At 48.2% G+C, this 19,437-nt stretch overlaps 2 protein-coding genes across 3 annotated transcripts in view; one reads left to right on the top strand and one right to left on the bottom strand.

Annotated features, from left to right (window-relative positions):
* LOC144891773 (uncharacterized) overlaps positions 1-19,437 on the top strand; it is a 469,129-nt gene that overhangs the window by 318,016 nt on the left and 131,676 nt on the right. The window lies entirely within an intron of this gene.
* LOC137416732 (protein Wnt-5b-like) overlaps positions 1-19,437 on the bottom strand; it is a 70,164-nt gene that overhangs the window by 22,897 nt on the left and 27,830 nt on the right. The window contains exons 3-4 of one of the 2 annotated variants that reach the window (XM_068102349.2): positions 9,325-9,611; positions 8,045-8,161 (exon numbers count right to left, since the gene is read on the bottom strand). In XM_068102349.2, the coding sequence (XP_067958450.1) occupies positions 8,045-8,161; positions 9,325-9,611 (404 nt within the window). The remainder of the gene's footprint in view (positions 1-8,044; positions 8,162-9,324; positions 9,612-19,437) is intronic. The other variant, XM_078776086.1, reaches the window with a different exon arrangement.

Here is a 19,437-nt window from a genome sequence, read left to right as displayed (position 1 = left end):
ATGCATGTGTATGTGTGTGTATATATGTATTGGTAATGTCCGGCTTCCTTCTTAGAACTACAGTGCAGTAATTGGTCTTTATTTTGATCATCCTTATTGATGATGTAACTGATGATGGCAGCAGAATGAATTCGGAAGTGTATAGAAACATTTTGTCTGCCAATGCACAAGAAAATTCCTCCAAACTAATTTGGCGGTGCTTCACCATGCAGCAAGACAATGACCCAAAACACCCTGCAAACGCAACCAAGGAGTTCATCAGGAGGGGAAAAAATGGAAGGTTTTAGACTGGCTGTCAATATCCTGATTTGATTTCATTTCAATACATATATATGTGTATATATATATATATATATATGTATATATATATATATATATATATATACTAGCTTGGCTCGGCTCGCTGCGCTCGTCTCACCACGCGTCATCACTGACGAACGGGCTTATTTTAGCTGAGGATAATGACTGTACCTGAGTTGCTGTGTTGTCTAGATTTACACCAATCATAATACAAACAATTATTTTGCACAAATGTATTTGTTGTGTTTGTGACATTACATTTGTATAAGCAATTTAGGTTGAAGATTTAGGTTGAAAAAATATATAAAATTAAAAAAAGAACCCCTCAGCACATACATAGGGGAGGGGTAGGTGCAGACTGGAAATTTGGGATGATTACACCTCACCACACATAATTTAAAACACCTCACAGCCATAAAACACGTAATAAAAACACCTCACCACCACGAAATTAAAAACACCTCACAGCCATAAAACACGTAATAAAAACACCTCACAGCCACGAAATTAAAAACACCTCACAGCCATAAAACACGTAATAAAAACACCTCACCACCACGAAATTAAAAACACCTCACCACCACGAAATTGAAAACACCTCAGAGCCACGAAACACGAAATTAAAAACACCTCACCACCATGTAATTCAAAACACCGCACCACCAAGTAATTCAAAACACCTCACCACCACATAATTAAAAACACCTCACCACCACGTAATTATAAATACCTCACCACCACGTGATTTAAAAACACCTCACCACTACGTCATTTCAAAACACCTCGCCACTACATAATTCAAAATACCTCACCACCACGTGATTCAAAACCACCACCACGTTATTAAAAACACTTCACAACCACGGAAACAAAAGTTTGAGGGAGTCGTTAAGTGACAACACAGACACACACTGCCGAGATGTGTAGATATTGTTATGTCGGTGGGGGTAGTGATATGTAGAGCCAGATAGATCTGTGTAGGTAGGTATTCGTCTGTCGCGGTAAGGAATCTGACTTGTAAAAGTTTCATGTGTAGGCGTTTTGTCGGGTAAGATGTATACTTGTGAGCATACCAGGATGTTCGTGTGATAAATAGAGTTAGGGATTAAAGAGTAGCGCCCCTGTGTGTCTCACCTGGTCAGCCAAACCTTTGTCCCTTTTGGCACCGCAACCACTTAGACACTTAGTTAGGATCTTTATTGCAACACTAAATAACGCCCTCCCCTGACATGACTTCGGAAGGAAACCAGGCCAGGACACCGCCGCATGGCCGCCGCCATTTGCACCTCCGACAGGCCTAACCACATTGAGTACCACGCGCTATGACCACGGAACAGGGGACGAGAGTTGGGGTGGCGCGGTAGGCGTGAACCTCCAGCCGGCGAGTCAGTGGAGGGCACTGATTGGGTAGCGCGCCAAGGCTGACGTGACATCACGAAGGAGGTTATTTAAGAGCGCCCCGAACACCATTGCTGGTTCTGGCAGCTGAGTCTTGCAGAGGTTGAGAGAGAGAGAGAGAGAGAGAGAGAGAGAGAGAGAGTGAGTCTTGCAAGAGAGCGAGGGAGGTTGAGAGAGAGAGGGAGTCTTGCGGAGAGAGAGAGAGAGAGAGAGAGAGAGAGAGAGAGAGTGAGTGAGTCTTGCGCCATTTTGCGTTGGTCTCGAGAGTCTCTGGCGGTTCGTGCGTTCTTGCAGCCCTTGCGTCCCTTGCGGTTGGTGCTCTTGCTCACGCAGCTAGCCTGTTTTGGACATCCAGCGCTTCGTCTTGGGGAGCCCGAGTTGAGTTGAGATATAGCCCGAGTGGAGTTCGCTTGCTGGCACATTTGCTTCGGGAGAGCTGACTGGGACGTGGCAGGCCGATCGTGTGGAAAGACCGACCTCACTTGGAGCCGCTGGCCTGTGTTGGATGCGTGGTGCTTGGTGCATGGACCTTGTGGTGCTCGGTGCTGTGGTGCTGGAGTGTGGGACCTCGTGGGTGCATCGGGGCCGAACGAAGCCACGTGTGGGCAGCGGAGACAAGACGACAAGAACCAGATAAGCCGAGCTCCGCGTTTACACTTTACACGACGAGACATTTTCTTTCGTATTCATATTCCCTCGTCTTGTTTCTGAAGTCGGTGTGTGTGATCCCAAATTAGTTACTTTTATTTCATTGCCGTCGCGTTTCATTGTTTCGGGGTCCGTGAATAAATCTATATTTTTGTACATTGTGATTTGTGTTTGTCAAGTTCATTAATCCTCTTACAAGACCGAGGCTACGTCGGTGCGCTGAAGGTAAGCTTTTGCCGCAGCCTTCCATTTTCCTTCTTCCTCCCGCGTTAGATAGCAAAATCTGTGTTTGGTTATCGCCTCCATTAAATCCGTTTCGGTCCATCCGCGACTTTCTGGTGTTACCGGGAGTCGCGCGACAATATATAGATAAATGACTGTACCTGAGTTGCCGTTTTGTCATGGTTTACACCAATCATAATTCAAACAATTATTTTGCACAAATGTATTTGTAATATATGTGATATTACCTTTTATAAACAATTGAAGTTGAAAACTTAAGTTGAAAAATAAAAAGTTTCCCGAAAAAATTCCAAAAAAAATATTAAAAAAATATTGGAAATTTTTAAAGAAAAATACCCTTAGGACATACCGAAGGGAGAGATATGTGCATACCAGAAGTTTGGTACGATTTCACAAAACTTTGAGGGAGTAGTTCAGTGACAAGACAACACAAGACAACACAAGACAGACACTGCACACATATATATATATATCCAACCAGAAAGTAAAACTAGATCTACTGTGCAAATTTGAGCAAATAAGTAAGAGCAGAACCAGTCTCACGCTGCACCTGAAACAGGTTCTGCTCTTACTTATTTGCTCAAATTTTCAGAGTAGATCTAGTTTTACTTTCTGGTTGGAAGCACCTCTTTGAAACACGACAAATTTTGCCCTTCCTGAAGCTGGCCTGTTGTGTCAGCTTGAGTCGAGTGGCCAGGGAAACCAACTTTGGGCGGCGTACAATATCGTGGGGGATGAATGCCGGGGTGCCAGTGTACTCACTGCGACAATGGCTCTGAGTAGAAGTTGCGCAGTCGTCGTATAATTGGCAGTCGCATCACTTTCATCATTGCTGCTGGCTGCCGCCTCACTGTCGTCTGTCAACGAAATGATGGAACTAGCAGTACCAATTTTCTACACCTTCTGCTTGTGCCGTTCTTCCTCAGCCTGCTCATGACCCTGGCGCCAGTGCACCTTCTGCGACAGGTCCTTGGCGTAAGTTCCGAAAGAAGCTATGTGGTGAGTCTTCATTGACTGCAGCAACAGGTGATCCTCCAGGTTCATGACCAGCTGCTCAAGGTTGGGTAGCCACAACCGAAAGGTCACGTCCAGTTGGCGAGCATGGCCAGGTTTGATCTATGCACGGTCAGGATCTCCCTCATCTTGCAGTTGGCATCCAGTAGCTTATTGACCAAGGCATGCTTCGTGGTCAGAAACAGTGGGTATTTTGGCCTTCTTGTAAAAGCCGGTGGCCTGGGCCAGGACAAGCTGTGCAGACGCCCATTTGGAGGGAGCACCAGAACAACCGGTACGCTTTGCCACCACACCCTTCTCAATGTGATGCATGAGACAGCACATGACTTGACTGCAGGTGGGAAGATGTATTCCCATTATCTGTGCATTCTCCTTATCGACGGCACTGCCCAGACCGAACACAGCACTGGCCTGTCACGTTGTCATCGGTGTTCTGGCTCTAAGAGAGTTCAGACTGTCCGGCATACGAGCAGGTGTCAGCTGAGGTGTAGCAGATGTTGTGTGGCAAATCAGATGGTGTGTGTTTTCCGACTGATAATCCATACTATTTTAAAACATTAGCACAATGATGTCATTGACTTGTGTGACAATTTCTGTGAGACTTTCAATATTACAAGAATCACATCATACTCTGCTCAATTTCAGCATCAAACATGCATTTTATTTTACCTTATACTTTTTTGGATCTGTAAATATGTAAATATTTTAAATATTTTGTAAATATTGTTATGTTTGTGGGGGTAGTGATATGTAGATTCAGGTAGATTTGTGTAGGTATGATGCTCCGACTGTCGTGAAGAAGAAGAACCACCCCAATGTAATAAGTGGAGGACGTGTTTAGCCGAATGTCGGATTAAGTTGTATATTCGTCCCCGTCACGAGGGGACGGGACATGTTAACTATATAAGGGCATAAAGGTAGATTATCCCTTGTGAGTCTTGCCTTTTTGCTTTTCACACCTTCACCAGCCCTGGACGATCTCTCTTGCTCTGGCCCTTGCTTATTGCCCTTCCTCGCCTCTCGCATCTTCCTCGAAGTTCCTGCTTCTTGCTCACCCCTGGCCTTCGACACTCGTACTGAAACCATCCATTGGCATGCGAGGAGAACGGAGGTCTGACTTTGCGCGCGCCAAACGACGAGCGGTTTCCCGCCAACACCGCAGCCGCGCCAAGACTGCGCGCTGGGGCCTGGACGATTGCTGACGAGGCACCGATTTGAGTTGAGTGCCACAATTAAACCACACGTTTTTATTTTCCAACATTCTTTTCTTCCTGTATCTGTGTTATAAGTCTGGTGTGGAGACATCCCGATTAGGAATTTGATTTACCGGCGCGTTTCTTGTTACCGGCATTCCGTTTTAATAAACCTGTTTATTTTTATACATTTTAAATCCATGTTTGTTTGAGTTATTTTCCACAGGTTGAAGACTGCCCGGATGGATCACTCAGGTAAAATCTTCAGCTTCCTCTTCCCTTTTCTTCCCCCGCATAGATAAAAGCCATATTTGGGCATCGCCTTCAGAGTTAAAAGCTCGCTATTGGCTATCCATGATTTCCCCGGTATTAACCACGGGGAGTCACATGACAATACTCTAAATATATAAATTTTAAATTATACATTTTGGCTCTGTGTGTGTGTATGTATATATATATATATATGCATATATATATATATATATATATATATATATATATATATATATATATATATATATATATATATATACACACACATGTAAATATTGCAAATACTAAGTCATGTTTGGAAGCCACACTGTAAATACTTTGTCATGTTTTGAATGTGAGGTTTGAACCAAATATAAGCACAAGAAAATGCGTTGCGGAATATGGGAAATGGAGGGGAATGTGAGGGTGGGGATATAAATAACAAACTTGAAAGAGAAATCAAAGATTGCAGACCATCGCCACAACTTGTTTGCTATTTTATAGACGTACTCACATTTTAAGTGTATCACACATATTTTATAGACGTACTCACATCTTAAGTGTATCACACATATTTTATAGACGTACTCGCATTTTAAGTGTATTATACATATTATATAGATGTAATCATATTTTAAGTGTATCATACATATTATATAGACGTACTCGCATTTTAAGTGTATCATACATATTATATAGACGTACTCGAATTTTAAGTGTATCATACATATTATATAGACGTACTCACATATAAGTGTATCATACATATTACAGTATATAGACGTACTCACATTTTAAGTGTATCATACATATTATATAGACGTACTCGCATTTTAAGTGTATCATACATATTATATAGACGTACTCACATTTTAAGTGTATCATTCATTTTAAGTGAGGTACTCGGTTGAAAAAAGATAACGTGTAAAAAAATATGGTAGAAAGTGTTGTTTCAGGTTATACAGTCACGTGAAAAAGTAAGTACACCCCATGTAAAGTTTTGACTTTTTCAACATATTTCAACATACAGCTGTTTGATCTTCATTTCAACAATATTGATAGATAAAGGTGATATAATATAACAAATATCATGAAACATTTACATTTTGTAGACCATTGCAGAATTTAAATAAACATAAATGCAAATTTCGCAAGTGGAAAAAGTAAGTACACCCCTACATTTATCATTACTTCAAATACCGAAAATTAGAATCAGGTGCACCAGGTCAGGTGCAAATGATGAGAACATCGTTAGAGAGGATCTTGGAGGAACCTGTCTTATTTAAACCTCAGACATTTAGTTTGGTTTGCTCTTTGTTGTTGAAGTGTGCGGCGTCACCATGCCTAGATCAAAAGAGCTCTCTGAGGCCTTCAAAAAGAAGATTATAGATGCCTATGAGTCTGGGAAGGGATTTCAAAAGATCTCCAAACAATTTGAAATCAATCATTCGACTGTCCAGAAGATCATCTACAAGTGGAGAAGATTCCAAACAACTGCCAACTTGTTCAGGCCAGGCCGCCCCAGCAAGTTCAGCCCGAGAGCAGACCGCAAGATGCTGAAAGAGGTCTATAATAACCCCGGAATGTCATCACGGGACCTCCAGGTAGCTTTTCCCACTGTTGATGTCAAAGTGCACGAGTCTACCATTAGAAAGAGGCTGCACAAATTTGATCTACATGGGAGGTGTGCCAGGAGGAAACTTTTGCTGTCCAGAAAGAACATCAGGGCAAGACTAAAGTTTGCCAATGAACACCGAGGCAAAGACCAGCACTTCTGGAACAATATGCTCTGGACAGATGAGTCAAAGGTAGAGCTATTTGGCCACAGTACCAGAAGACAAGTTTGGCGAAAACCAAAGACAGCATTTGGCCACAAGAACCTGATACCAACTGTAAACCATGGTGGTGGAAATATTATGGTTTGGGGCAGCTTTGCTGCATCAGGGCCTGGGCAGCTCACCATCATAGAATCCACTATGAATTCTTCATTGTACCAGAGGGTGCTTGAGGATAATGTGAGGCCATCTGTCGGAAAGTTGAAGCTCAACCGAAGGTGGACCTTGCAACATGACAATGACCCTAAACATACCAGTAAATCCACCAAGGAATGGCTGAAAAGAAATAAATGGAATGGCCAAGGGTTCTGGAATGGCCAAGGCAAAGCCCGGATCTAAATCCCATCGAGATGTTGTGGGGGATTTGAAACGAGCTGTGCATGCAAGAAACCCCTCAAACATCGCACAGCTGAAAGAATTCTGCATGGAGGAGTGGGCAAAAATTTCTCCCAGTCGATGTCAGAGACTGGTAGACAGTTATAAGAAACGCCTACTTGAGGTTGTTTCTGCCAAAGGGGGCAATACCACCTGTTAGCGCCAAGGGTGTACTTACTTTTTCCACATGCAAAATTTGCATTATGTTTATTTAAATTATACAATGGACTACAAAATGTAAATGTTTCATGATATTTGTTGTGTAATATCACTTTTATCTATCAATATTGTTGAAATGAAGATCAAATAGCTGTATGTTGAAATATGTTGAAAAAGTCAAAACTTTACATGGGGTGTACTTACTTTTTCACGTGACTGTACGTTGGCACATTATGTGTGGACAAACAAACTGACCCAAAAGTAATATCCTCCTCTCCTCTGGCGAGGGTAAAAACAAAAATGTTGACCAATAAAGAAGGAGGTGGAAGGGGGAAGAAAAAAAAAAGGAGAAAAGAAACAAAATAAGCAGCAGATTTGTCATTAACTGATCAATTTTCAAAATTGTAACACTTTATTCATGAGGTTCTACCATACAGCTTTGTACTCTCAGTTGGTAACGCCTATCGTTCGAATGGTCTTCCCATGTAGACTGAGACGAGCCTTGCCAAATTATATTTTCCTCAATAACTGATGATGCGTGAGTTTGTACATGAAAGGAGACAGACAAAACAGTTGCTGCAGACAAAGCTCGTAAAGAAAAACACGACGGTGGCTCCATTTCAAGACCTTCAAAACCTCTCCAATGGTGCGGAAATCTGCAAGCTGCAGCCAGCAGGTCTTCAATGAGCACGAACCAGAGACGCCATGGCACTTGCACGCAACATCAGCGGAATTGAGCACAGCCTGAAGACAGATTCATAATCGTCATTACCTTTGCTTTCCACTGCTGCAATGAAGAACCATGACAGGCACAAGTTAAACAACGATTCTCTTCACTTGGCATTTCATAGAACTGTCGGGAATCTAAGAATCCACAACGGCGAATCAACATTGAGAGGGCATTTTCAAAAAAACAAGAGAATATATTGAGAGGCCAAAAACATCCACATGGCTCAACATTCCATGACCATTTCCACATGCCTGCCCAGATTAATGCCTCAAGAAGCTTCACTTAGCCTCTCCTTTAACTAAAACTTGGTTCAAATCAGACCAGACAGCGGTCTGATACCAAATTATACTACAAAGGCAACGACTTTAACTCTTAGATGCAGGCGTCAAAAATCTTACATAAACGCAGCCATTGGGCCTCGAAGGCCCAACGGATGTATTCATGTAATGTTTTTTTTTCTTTTTTTTTATAGATTTGTTTTCTTTCATATCCTTTTTCAATCCAAGCCGATGCTCATGGATGTGTATTTGCTCAGAAAATGTGAATCATTGATCCTATTATTTGGAAGAATTCCATACATGTAATGAATCTTCTTTTCTTTTTTTTGAAAAAAAAAATTTTTGTTCTTGGTTTTTCAACTTTTTTTCTGTAAAAGGTTGAGGCTCATGGAGGAGTATTCGCTCAAAAAATATGATTCACTAATTTAGAATGTATATGTCCACAACTGTCAAAAATCATACACCTATGCAGCCATTTGGGCCTCGGAGGCCCCACGAATGTATTCGTGTTAAGTTTTTTAATTTTCATATTTTTGTCACTGAATTATTTGTAACCAAGTTATAGGAGCAGATAATGAGGCTCATATCAAGAAAATAATGATATAACATAGTAGTACAACAACATTTATGCGGGGCCTCGATGGCCCCAGGCCTGCATTCGTGTCGGATTTTCGGGTTGTAAGTGAAGAATGAAGATTTTCCCACGAGCCTGAATAAATTTTTTATTTATTTATATCACTGAATTTTGTGTAACAACATGAAAGAAAATGAGGCTCATTCCCAAAAATAATTGTGCAGCATAGTTTTTGCAACAACAAAAAAACCTTGTGGGCCTCCGAGGCACAATCACTGCATTCAAGGGTTAAAGCAAACGAGAAAAAGCGAGCGATTCCACTCACCCTGCGGCCGGCTTGGTTGTTATGCAGATTCATCAGGCGGCGGGCGTTGGCACGGCCAGAGCGCTGCCCCTCGTGTTCGCGGGCATCGATAAACTCACGCACGAATCGATACCCATAATCTGCGTTATCTCCGCAGCCCCCCCAAAGCCAGTCCCGGGGGAGCTGGCGAGGACGTGCGGCCCGGCTGCAGCCACATGAACCGAGCGCGCCCTCGCGGCATGCCCGTGCCACGGCGTGTGTGGTACCCGCCGCACTCACTGCGTATGCAAAGGCCGCTTCACGTGACGCTGCAGGGAGAAGTGGTGAGAACTTCTTTTGAGGTTCGGTATCGTCACACGAATTCTTTCATTGTTTGATAAGAATGCCAAGTAGAAATCAATGACACTTTGTCGGCATGGTACATGATGATCTCACACATACACACATACACACACACACACACACACACACACACACACACACACACACACACACACACACACACACACACACACACACCAAAAAAGGAAAACATGAGTTGTAAATATCATGAAGAATAATTGTATACTTACTCAATAAACTGCCTAAAGCTTCTCAGGACAATGCTAGCTTGTTTTTAAAATATGCCCCGGAGCACCCGGATGCTTATACGGACGATATCATTCGACTCATATTTACAAATTCACTTTTTTTGAGAGATAAACGACTGCGATTTGTGCAGATATCAGATGTACTGGTAAACGTAGTTAGAAAATCAACATTTATTGAGAATGGCTTCCCTCATTATTTTATCACTTGATTTTCAAACAAAAAAAAAAAATCACGAAATGAGGTAGATATTGGTACGTTCAAAGAGCTTTATTTACTCAATTTACTTCATTTACATGCTACTCATAGCTATCCGATGCCTTGGAATCCGTATGAATCGATAAATGCCAAAGATGATACTTTGCTAAAATGAACATCAAGTCCAGTGAAATGCATCCCGGTAATGAAGTATGAAAAAGTCACCCTCGGCAATGCTTGTGAGTGCTCCAGATAATTTACACCAGATATATATTTTTTGGAAAAGCGTCGAATGTTCAAATATAATAATAACAACAGTAGTTTCCTCAAAAATAACTTCAATGTAGGAGGCCATTCGACCTCTGCAATGGTTACCGAACTATGGTTGGTTGTCCATGACCTTTCCTTTTTGTTTTAATGCTGAGCGTCAAGCAAAGGAAGCAGCACGTATCATGTAAAAGTCTCTGTTGTGACTCGGCCAAAGTTTGAACTATCGAATTCCGAGACTCAGAGCGGATGCTCCAACCTTTATGCTAAAGCGCGGCGTTACGCGCGCTGCTTGTGAGCAAGGAGGAAGCGGACAAGCGGTAACATATAAACGTCTTTATTGTAAGACTACACTGTAACACTAAACTCCTCCGGGCTGGTCGCCCGGGGGTATATCATGAGGCCACGCCTACCCCTCGGGCGTGGCCACCGCCCACTCGGTGCGTGGAATGATGTCACCACGCCAGTGGGCTTTTGTGTCCGCCACACGCGCCCCCCCCCAGAATTCCCGCGCACCTGGAGGGCCAGTTTGCGGGGCAGATGAATGACCCGGCCGAAGCGCCCCCTGGCGATCGGCGGCGTCCGGGGTGCAGGGATACCAGGTGGGATGCCCCTGGCTGCCCCTGGGATGGGTGCAGGACCGGGGGGCGCCGTGGCGGCGGGGCTGGGCGGTGCCGGGGGTCCGCCCGCAGGAGGGCGGCCCCGACGTGGGGGTCGGGCCACTGGCGGTGGATGGTCCACATCGAGGTGGGCCGGCTTGAGGCGGTCTACCGAAACGCGGTCAGGAGTACCGCCGATGTCCATGGTGAAGTGCTTCGCCCCGGTCTCCAGCACGCGGAAAGGCCCGTCGTACGGGGGCCGCAGTGGTGTCCGATGGGCATCGTGGCGGACGAAGACGTACTCCGCCATGCGAAGCTCCGGGGCGACGTGCGTCGGTGGGTGCCCGTGGCATGCCGTTGGCACCGGGGCGAACCTCTGGGCGGTCTCTTGCAGAGCGGAGCGCTGCTGTGCCGCGGACCATGGTGCCGTGGAGTCGGGGAGGAACTCGCCCGGCACCCGCAGCGGTTGCCCGAAGACCAACTCCGCCGCGGATGCGCGCAGGTCCTCCTTGGGTGCCGTCCGGAGGCCCAGCAGGACCCAGGGGAGCCTGTCGACCCAGCCGCCGTCGCGGAGGGTGGCCCAGAGCGCGGCCTTCAATGAGCGGTGAAATCGCTCACACAGGCCGTTAGCCTGGGGGTGGTAGGCCGTGGTTCGGTGCAGCCGGACCCCGAGCCCCTGCGCAACCGCCCCCCAGAGCTCCGAGGTGAACTGGGGGCCGCGGTCGGATGAGATGTCTGAGGGGGCGCCGAACCGGGCGACCCAGGTGGCGATGAAAGCCTGCGCGACATCGGCCGCCGTTGTCGACGCCAAGGGCACGGCCTCCGGCCACCGGGTGGTGCGGTCCACCATGGTGAGGACGTAGGTGAAACCCCGCGAGGGGGGCAGAGGTCCCACCAGGTCCACGTGGACGTGGTCAAACCGGCGTTCCGGCGCCGTGAACGGGGCCAACGGGGCCTGGGTGTGCCGGTGCACCTTGGCGCGCTGGCACGCGAGGCACGTCCTGGCCCAGCCGCGGACGGCCTTCCGGAGGCCATGCCAGACGAACTTGTCGGCGATCAGCCTTTGGGAGGCCCTCGCGCCCGGGTGGGACAGGCCGTGGATGGCGTCAAACACCTGGCGCTGCCAGCCCGCGGGCACAATGGGGCGAGGACGCCCGAGGGAGACGTCGCACAAGAGAGCCGCGCCCGCGCCGTCGAACGGCACCTCGGTGACGCGGAGGCCCGTGACGGCGGTCCGCAAGGCCTGGACGTCGGGGTCAGCGGCCTGGTCCGCTGCCATCCGGGCATAGTCGATGCCGAGGTGGACTGCATGGGCGACGGCCCGGGAAAGGCAATCCGCCACCGGGTTGTCCTTCCCCGCGACGTGCTGGATGTCCGTCGTGTACTCGGACACGGCCGAGAGGTGACGCTGCTGCCGGGCCGACCACGGCTCGGTGACCTTGCCCATCGCGAAGATCAGCGGCTTGTGGTCGACGAAGGCAGTGAACGCCCGGCCCTCGAGCAGATGGCGGAAGTGCCTGACCGCCAAGTGAAGTCCGAGCAACTCGCGGTCGAAGGTACTGTAACGGCGTTCGGGCGGGCGAAGCTGCCGGCTAAAGAACGCCAGCGGTTGCCAAGCTCCACGCACCCATTGCTCGTGCACCGCGCCCACCGCGTAGTCCGAGGCATCGGTGGTGAGGGCGATCGGTGCATCGGGCGCCGGGTGCGCGAGCATGGTGGCGTTAGCCAAGGCGAGCTTCGCGCCCGTGAACGCCGTGTCCATCTGCTCGGTCCAGGTAACGTCGCCTTTGCCCGGCTTACCTCGGAGAGCTTCGTGCAGGGGGCGCAGGAGCTGGGCGATACGGGGCAGGAACCGATGGTAAAAGTTCACCATGCCCAGGAACTCCTGCAGCCCTCTGATCGTGCGGGGGCGCGGAAACCCCTTCACCGCCTCCACCTTGGCCGGCAGGGGGACGGCGCCGTGCCTGGTGACACGGTGCCCCAGAAAATCGATTGTGGCGGCGCCGAACCGGCACTTTGCGGGGTTCACAATCAGGCCATGCTGGCCCAGGCGTTCGAAGAGCGTGCGGAGGTGGCGTAGGTGCTCTTCGCGGGACGCGCTGGCGACGATGATATCGTCCAGGTAGACGTAGACAAAATCCAAGTCGCGCAGGACGCTGTCCATCAGTCGCTGGAACGCCTGAGCCGCATTCTTCAGACCGAAGGGCATGCGCAGGAACTCGAAGAGTCCGAATGGCGTGATGACCGCCGTCTTCGGGACGTCCTCCGGCCTGACGGGGACCTGATGGTAGCCGCGTATGAGGTCCACCTTCGAGAAGAAGGACCTGCCCGCCAAACGGGCGGAAAAGTCCTGAATGTGGGGGACGGGGTAGCGGTCGGGAGTCGTGGCGTCATTGAGACGGCGATAGTCCCCGCACGGTCGCCATCCCCCGCCGGGCTTCGGCACGATGTGCAGCGGCGACGCCCAAGCGCTCTCTGAGCGCCGAACGATGCCGAGTCGCTCCAGGGTAGCGAACTCCGCTTTTGCCACCGCCAGCTTCGTCGGCTCGAGGCGGCGTGCCCGGGCGTAGACCGGTGGCCCGACGGTGGGGATGTGATGGGCCACCCCATGCTTGATGGCCCCCGCCGAGAAGGTGGGCCGCGTGAGGGCCGGGAAGCCGGCGAGGAGGCGGGTGAATGCGTCCGCTGCCGGAAGCGTACAGACCAACGTGGCCGGAACCGAATCGTTCGGCAAGCCGCTTGGCAAGCCGCTCGTTGAGCTGGGCAACGCACATGCGAGCGAGCTGAACGTCTCGGCCTGGACAAGCCGTCTGCGCTTGACGTCGACCAGGAGCCCATTAGCGCACAGGAAGTCCGCGCCAAGCAGTGCCATGGGCACGTCGGCGGTGACGAACGTCCATCGGAAAACCTGCCCTCCAAACCGCAGAGAGAGGCAGCGTTTTCCGTACGTACGGATGGGCGTCCCGTTCGCGGCAAGCAGCGCGGGGCCCCCACCCGCGGCGTGCTTGTCTGACGTGCCGGCGGGAATGACACTCACCTGTGCTCCCGTGTCGCACAGGTAACGGCGCCCGGAGAAGGTGTCCGTTATGAACAGCAGGCTGCTCGAACGGCCGGCGCTCATCGCCACAATTGAGCGCCGGCCCGGGCGTTTCCCGACCTGTTGAAGGAGCACGGCGGATGACACCGCCGAGCTTCGTGGCCGAACTTGGCGTGGAACCAGCACCAGGTGGTGGAGCTGGAGGAGTGCGGCTGGCTCCGCCAGGCCGGTGGAGTCGACGGGTTTCCCCGCGGTGGCGGTTTTCGCCGCGGCGGTGGGCGGGGCGTGGCGGCGTTCACGAGGTGCGTATCAGCATGCTGCTGAACCACAGCGTGCTGTAGAAGATGATGCTGTGGAACATCAGCGTGCTGTAGAAGATGATGCTGTGGAACATCAGCGTGCTGTAGAAGATGATGCTGTGGAACATCAGCGTGCTGTAGAAGATGATGCTGTGGAACATCAGCGTCGAAGGCCGTGACGGCCACGCCAACGCTCGCCCGCGTGTCCGAAGCGGCGAAGTACTTGTCCGCCTCGGCCGCCAATGCTCGGGGTTCCGTTAGCCCGGTCCCGGCCAACGCGAGGCGAACCTGCGCTGGAAGTTGGCGACGGAAAAGCGCCCGGAATAGCGAACCGGGGGCTTCGTCGCCCAACAGTGACAGCATATGGTCCATTCGGACCGACGGGCGCGTCTCACCGAGCTCGGGGAGATCCAGGAGGCGGTCGGCCCGTGCGTCGTCCGTGAGGCTGAACGTGGCTAGGAGTAGCCGCTTGAGTGCCTCGTACTTGTGGCCGTCCGGTGGGTGGCGAAGGACGGACACAACTCGAGCGGCCGTGCCGGGCCCGAGGGAGGCGACGACGTGGCAGTAGCGCGTGTCATCGCCGGTGAGGTGCCGAAGCTGAAATTGGGCTTCGGCCTGGACGAACCAGACTTCGGCCTGAGCCTCCCAAAATTCCGGAAGTTTGACGAAGGCGGCCATGGCGATGGCGTCGCGTGTGGAAGGATCGCTCCGGCAGATCCAACGTCGAGGGTCACCAGTAAAGCGCGGCGTTACGCGCGCTGCTTGTGAGCAAGGAGGAAGCGGACAAGCGGTAACATATAAACGTCTTTATTGTAAGACTACACTGTAACACTAAACTCCTCCGGGCTGGTCGCCCGGGGTATATCATGAGGCCACGCCTACCCCTCGGGCGTGGCCACCGCCCACTCGGTGCGTGGAATGATGTCACCACGCCAGTGGGCTTTTGTGTCCGCCACAATGCCACTGAGTCTGCTTGAAAACCGATTTGCAATACCGAGCACGTTGATGGAATCAATCGGTTCCTTGTGTAAATACAGTGGTTGAATCATTGCTTTGTCATTGCTGACCTCAATCCAATAGGTGTTTGCCCTGTACCGTGCACTTGTGAAATGTTCACTGGTGGTATTTGTAGTAGGTATGAGCAAAAGTAATACCAACAAGTACAGATACATTTAAAGAATACCGCCCACATACCAAATAAATAAATAACATATCCTCCAACGTGCGGCATTGCCGGGGTGCCTTCGGCGCCCTGTGATGCCACCGTGCAGTACATAGAGACGGTATTGGGAGGGAAAGGTGTACAATAATTGAAAGATTTGATAGAGTAATAAAAATAAATAAATAATAATCTAAAAATATTTAATTAATCAATTAGCTAATAGCGTAATTAAACCACCAGTGCTTCATCCGAATCTGTAACATTTTGAAAATTGAATAAATAATTAATCAGAAGAAAAATTAATCCATTATTTCATTAATCAAGAAATTAATTAATCAATAAATCAAAAATACTGTTGCGGTTTTGCGAATAAAGGCAACCCCCCTATAGTTAGTTACACCACAACATGTAGCCTCTTATAGTTAGTTATTTCTTATTAAATGTAAAGCATAGGCCCTTTCCAGTGTTTAGAAAGAAAACAAATAATGCGTTGAGTCAGGCAGGATGATTGTAGGCCTCGTTGAAGCCTAAATTTGCCTTGTCATGGGAGTAGACTAGGCCCTGAAGGCACGAAGGAGGAATAAACCTTCCCCGAAGGAGGAACGAGACATTCCTGGGAGGAGGGGCAGCGAGCACCCAATGGGAGCTAAAGGGAAGGCAGGGGGGAGTGACCGAGGGTGGCCAATGAGGGGCTGTCACGTCACGTGACCCCCGGCCACCAATTGAGAGCGATGGAACATTCAGGAAGGGGTTTGGTGTTATAAAAACCCGGCCCAGAACACATTCTCTCTCTGGTTCCTGCTCTCTCTGGTTCCCGCTCCTGGTTTGTCCTCATCATGTCGTCCCTGCCGCGATCGTCTTCGGCTGTTGGCGCCTTGGATTGGAGCGATTCCTGGTGTTTTCGTCCACCGAGCCGATCCTCGCCCGTTCGCTGCATGACCAAGCCCATCCGGGTGAGCTACACGACCGAGCCCATCCGGGCAAGCTGCACGACCGAGCCCATTCGGGCGAGCTGCACGACCGAGCCCATCCAGGTGAGCTGCACGACCGAGCCCATCCAGGTGAGCTGCACGACCGAGCCCATCCGGGCGAGCTGCAAGAAGCGGCCGCGCTTCCCCGCGCATTACCCTCTCCCCCTTTCCCGAACGAATGAGGGCCCTTGTCTTGGAGTATAGGTAAGGTGGCTAAGATTCTCTGCTTTGTCTCTGTTCTGTACATACCTGCAATTAAATACTGTGTTTGGTACTTCCAACCTGACCATCGTTGTCATTTTCCATTGATTGACCGAGCATCGCCTGAATTAAAACTGCTCAATCGGGTCCGAAGTACGCTTAGTGTAACGGCATGGGTCACGCGATGCACAACTGCTCGGGCGTCAGAAATAAGTGTGACTTGTGCGGGGTTCAGTCCCCGTCCTCACGGCTGCATGTGTCCGAAGGTATTCGGGTTGTGACCGCTAACCCTTCCACTCACAGCTGCGGGCTCGGTGGCTGAAGTTGCCTAGCAATCCGTCAACCACGAGTTTAGTCGTGGTCGGCGCCCTCAGTGGAACCGGAGTTCATGGGGGAACGGGGCATAAACCCCCCTTTGTACGTCGACGAACCCGGGATCTGCAACAATACCCTTTATAGCCACATCACTTGGTCACTGTTGTTTCCAAATATCTTCCTGGCTTTAAAGGATGGCTGAGATATCACCCGGACAAACAAACAAGAAGACGTCATGCGGAGCACGATACTTGCAAAATCCGCCCCCCACCCCCAAGAAAAAAAATTCCATTGATACAGCAAATTGTCCACTTCACCAAGATTAAAATTGACAATCTTGATCTAAGCTCGGGTCAACAGGAAGAAAAGTGACGATTTTTCAGATGAAAAATGATGATTTTGTAAGGTTGACCTTTGACCTTTTGACCTCAAAAATAGTTCGTTTCCCTATTTAGTGACTCAATGTGCAAATGCTGTTCAATTTTTAAGTCAATCGGATGAAAATTGAGGATTAAAAAAACTTGGCCTATGTTGACCTTTTGGCCTATTTTGACCTCAAAAATAGCTGGTGCTTGAATTCAGTGACCATATATGTAAATCCTCTTATAATTTCAAGTCAATCAAATGAAAATTGGTGATTTTAGAAATTCGGCCTACGTTGACCTTTTGGCCTATGTTCACCGAAAACATAATTTGTGGTTGAATTCAGCGACCAGATATGCAAGTTCTCTTCAAATTTCAAGTCAATCAGATGAAAATTGAGGATTTTAGAAATTTGACCTATGTTGACCTTTTCACTGGTGTTGGCCTCAAATATACTTGGTGGTTGAATTCAGTGACCAGATATGCAAGTCCTCTTCAAATTTCAAGTCAATTTGATGAAAATTGAGGATTTTAGAAATTTGGCCTATGTTGGCATTTTGGCCTATGTTGACCTCAAATGTACTTGGTAGTTGAATTCAGTGACCAGATATGCAAGTCCTCTTCAAATTTCAAGTCAATCGGATGAAAATTGAGGATTTTAGAAATTTGTCAAAGTTGGTGACCTTTGGCCTATGTTGACCTTTTGACCCCAAAAACAATAGGCTTCTCAATTGGGACGACCTATACAACTTGGTGAGGTTTCGTGACGACCGGTTCAGAATTGTGACATGTAGGCCGGTGACGAACAAACAGACAAACAAGAGGACGTCATCATGCGTAGCACGATACTTGCAAAATCACCCCCCCCCCCCCCCCCTCTCCAAAGTTTTCCATTGATACAGCAAATTATCCATTTCATGAAGATTAAAATTTACAATCTTGATCAAAGCTCGGGTCAACAGGATGAAAAGTGACGATATTTCAGATGAAAAATGATGATTTTAGAAGTTTGACCTTGAGTTGACCTTTGACCTTTTGACCTCATAAATAGTTCGTTTCCAATTCAGTGAGGCAATGCACAAATGGTGTTCTATTATCAAGTCAATCGGATGAAAATTGATAGATTTTCAGATGAAAATTGATGATTTTGGAGGTTTGACCTTTTGACCTCAAATATAGTTAGTTTTCCTATTTATTGACGCAATGTGCAAATGCTGTTCAATTTCCAAGTCAATCGGATGAAAATTGACGGGTTTTCAGATGAAAATTGATGATTTTGGAAGTTTGACCTTCAGTTGACCTTTGACCTTTTGACCTCAAAAATAGTTGGTTTCCCAATTTAGTGACTCGATATGCAAATGCTGTTCAATTTTCAAGTCAATCGGATTTAAAATGGCGATTTTAGAAATTTGACCTCCAGATGACCTTTGACCTTTGACCTCAAAATCAATAGGCTTCTCAATTTGGACGATCTAGACAACTTGGTGAAGTTTCGTGACGATCGGTTTAGAATTGTGACCTGTAGGCCGGTGACAAACAGACAGACAGAACCACAGACAGACAGAACCAGACACAACCGACCAATATACTTGAAAAATCTTCGATTTTGCAAGTAACAAACAGACAGACAGACAGAACCACAAACGCAACCGACCAATATACTTGAAAAATCTTCGATTTTGCAAGTAACAAGAAATGTCGTGCATAGCACGATACGTGCGAAATCCCTACAATACGTTGTTGGCCTATGATGACCTCAAAGATAATTTGTGGTTGAATTCAGTGACCTGGTATGCAAATCCTCTTAAAATTTCAAGTCAATCAGATGAAAATTGAGGATTTTAGAAATTTGGCCTATGTTGACCTAAAATATAATTGGTGATTGAATGCAGTGACCTGGTATGCAAATCCTCTTCAAATTTCAAGTCAATTGGGTGAAAATTGAGGATTTTAGAAATTTGACAAAGTTGGTGACCTTTGGCCTATGTTGACCTATTGACCTTTTGACCCCAAAAACAATAGGCTTCTTGCTTATGACCAACTCTACCATTTGGTGAAGTTTCGTGAAGATCGGTTGAAAATTGTGACCTGTAGGCGACTGACATACATACAGACAGACAGACAGACAGACAGA

The sequence above is a fragment of the Myxine glutinosa genome, chromosome 4 (genome assembly GCF_964187855.1).
Source record: "Myxine glutinosa chromosome 4, kmMyxGlut1.1, whole genome shotgun sequence".
NCBI lineage: Eukaryota > Metazoa > Chordata > Myxini > Myxiniformes > Myxinidae > Myxine > Myxine glutinosa.
Note: the sequence above shows the minus strand (reverse complement) of the source record. Positions and strands in the feature narration are given on the sequence as shown.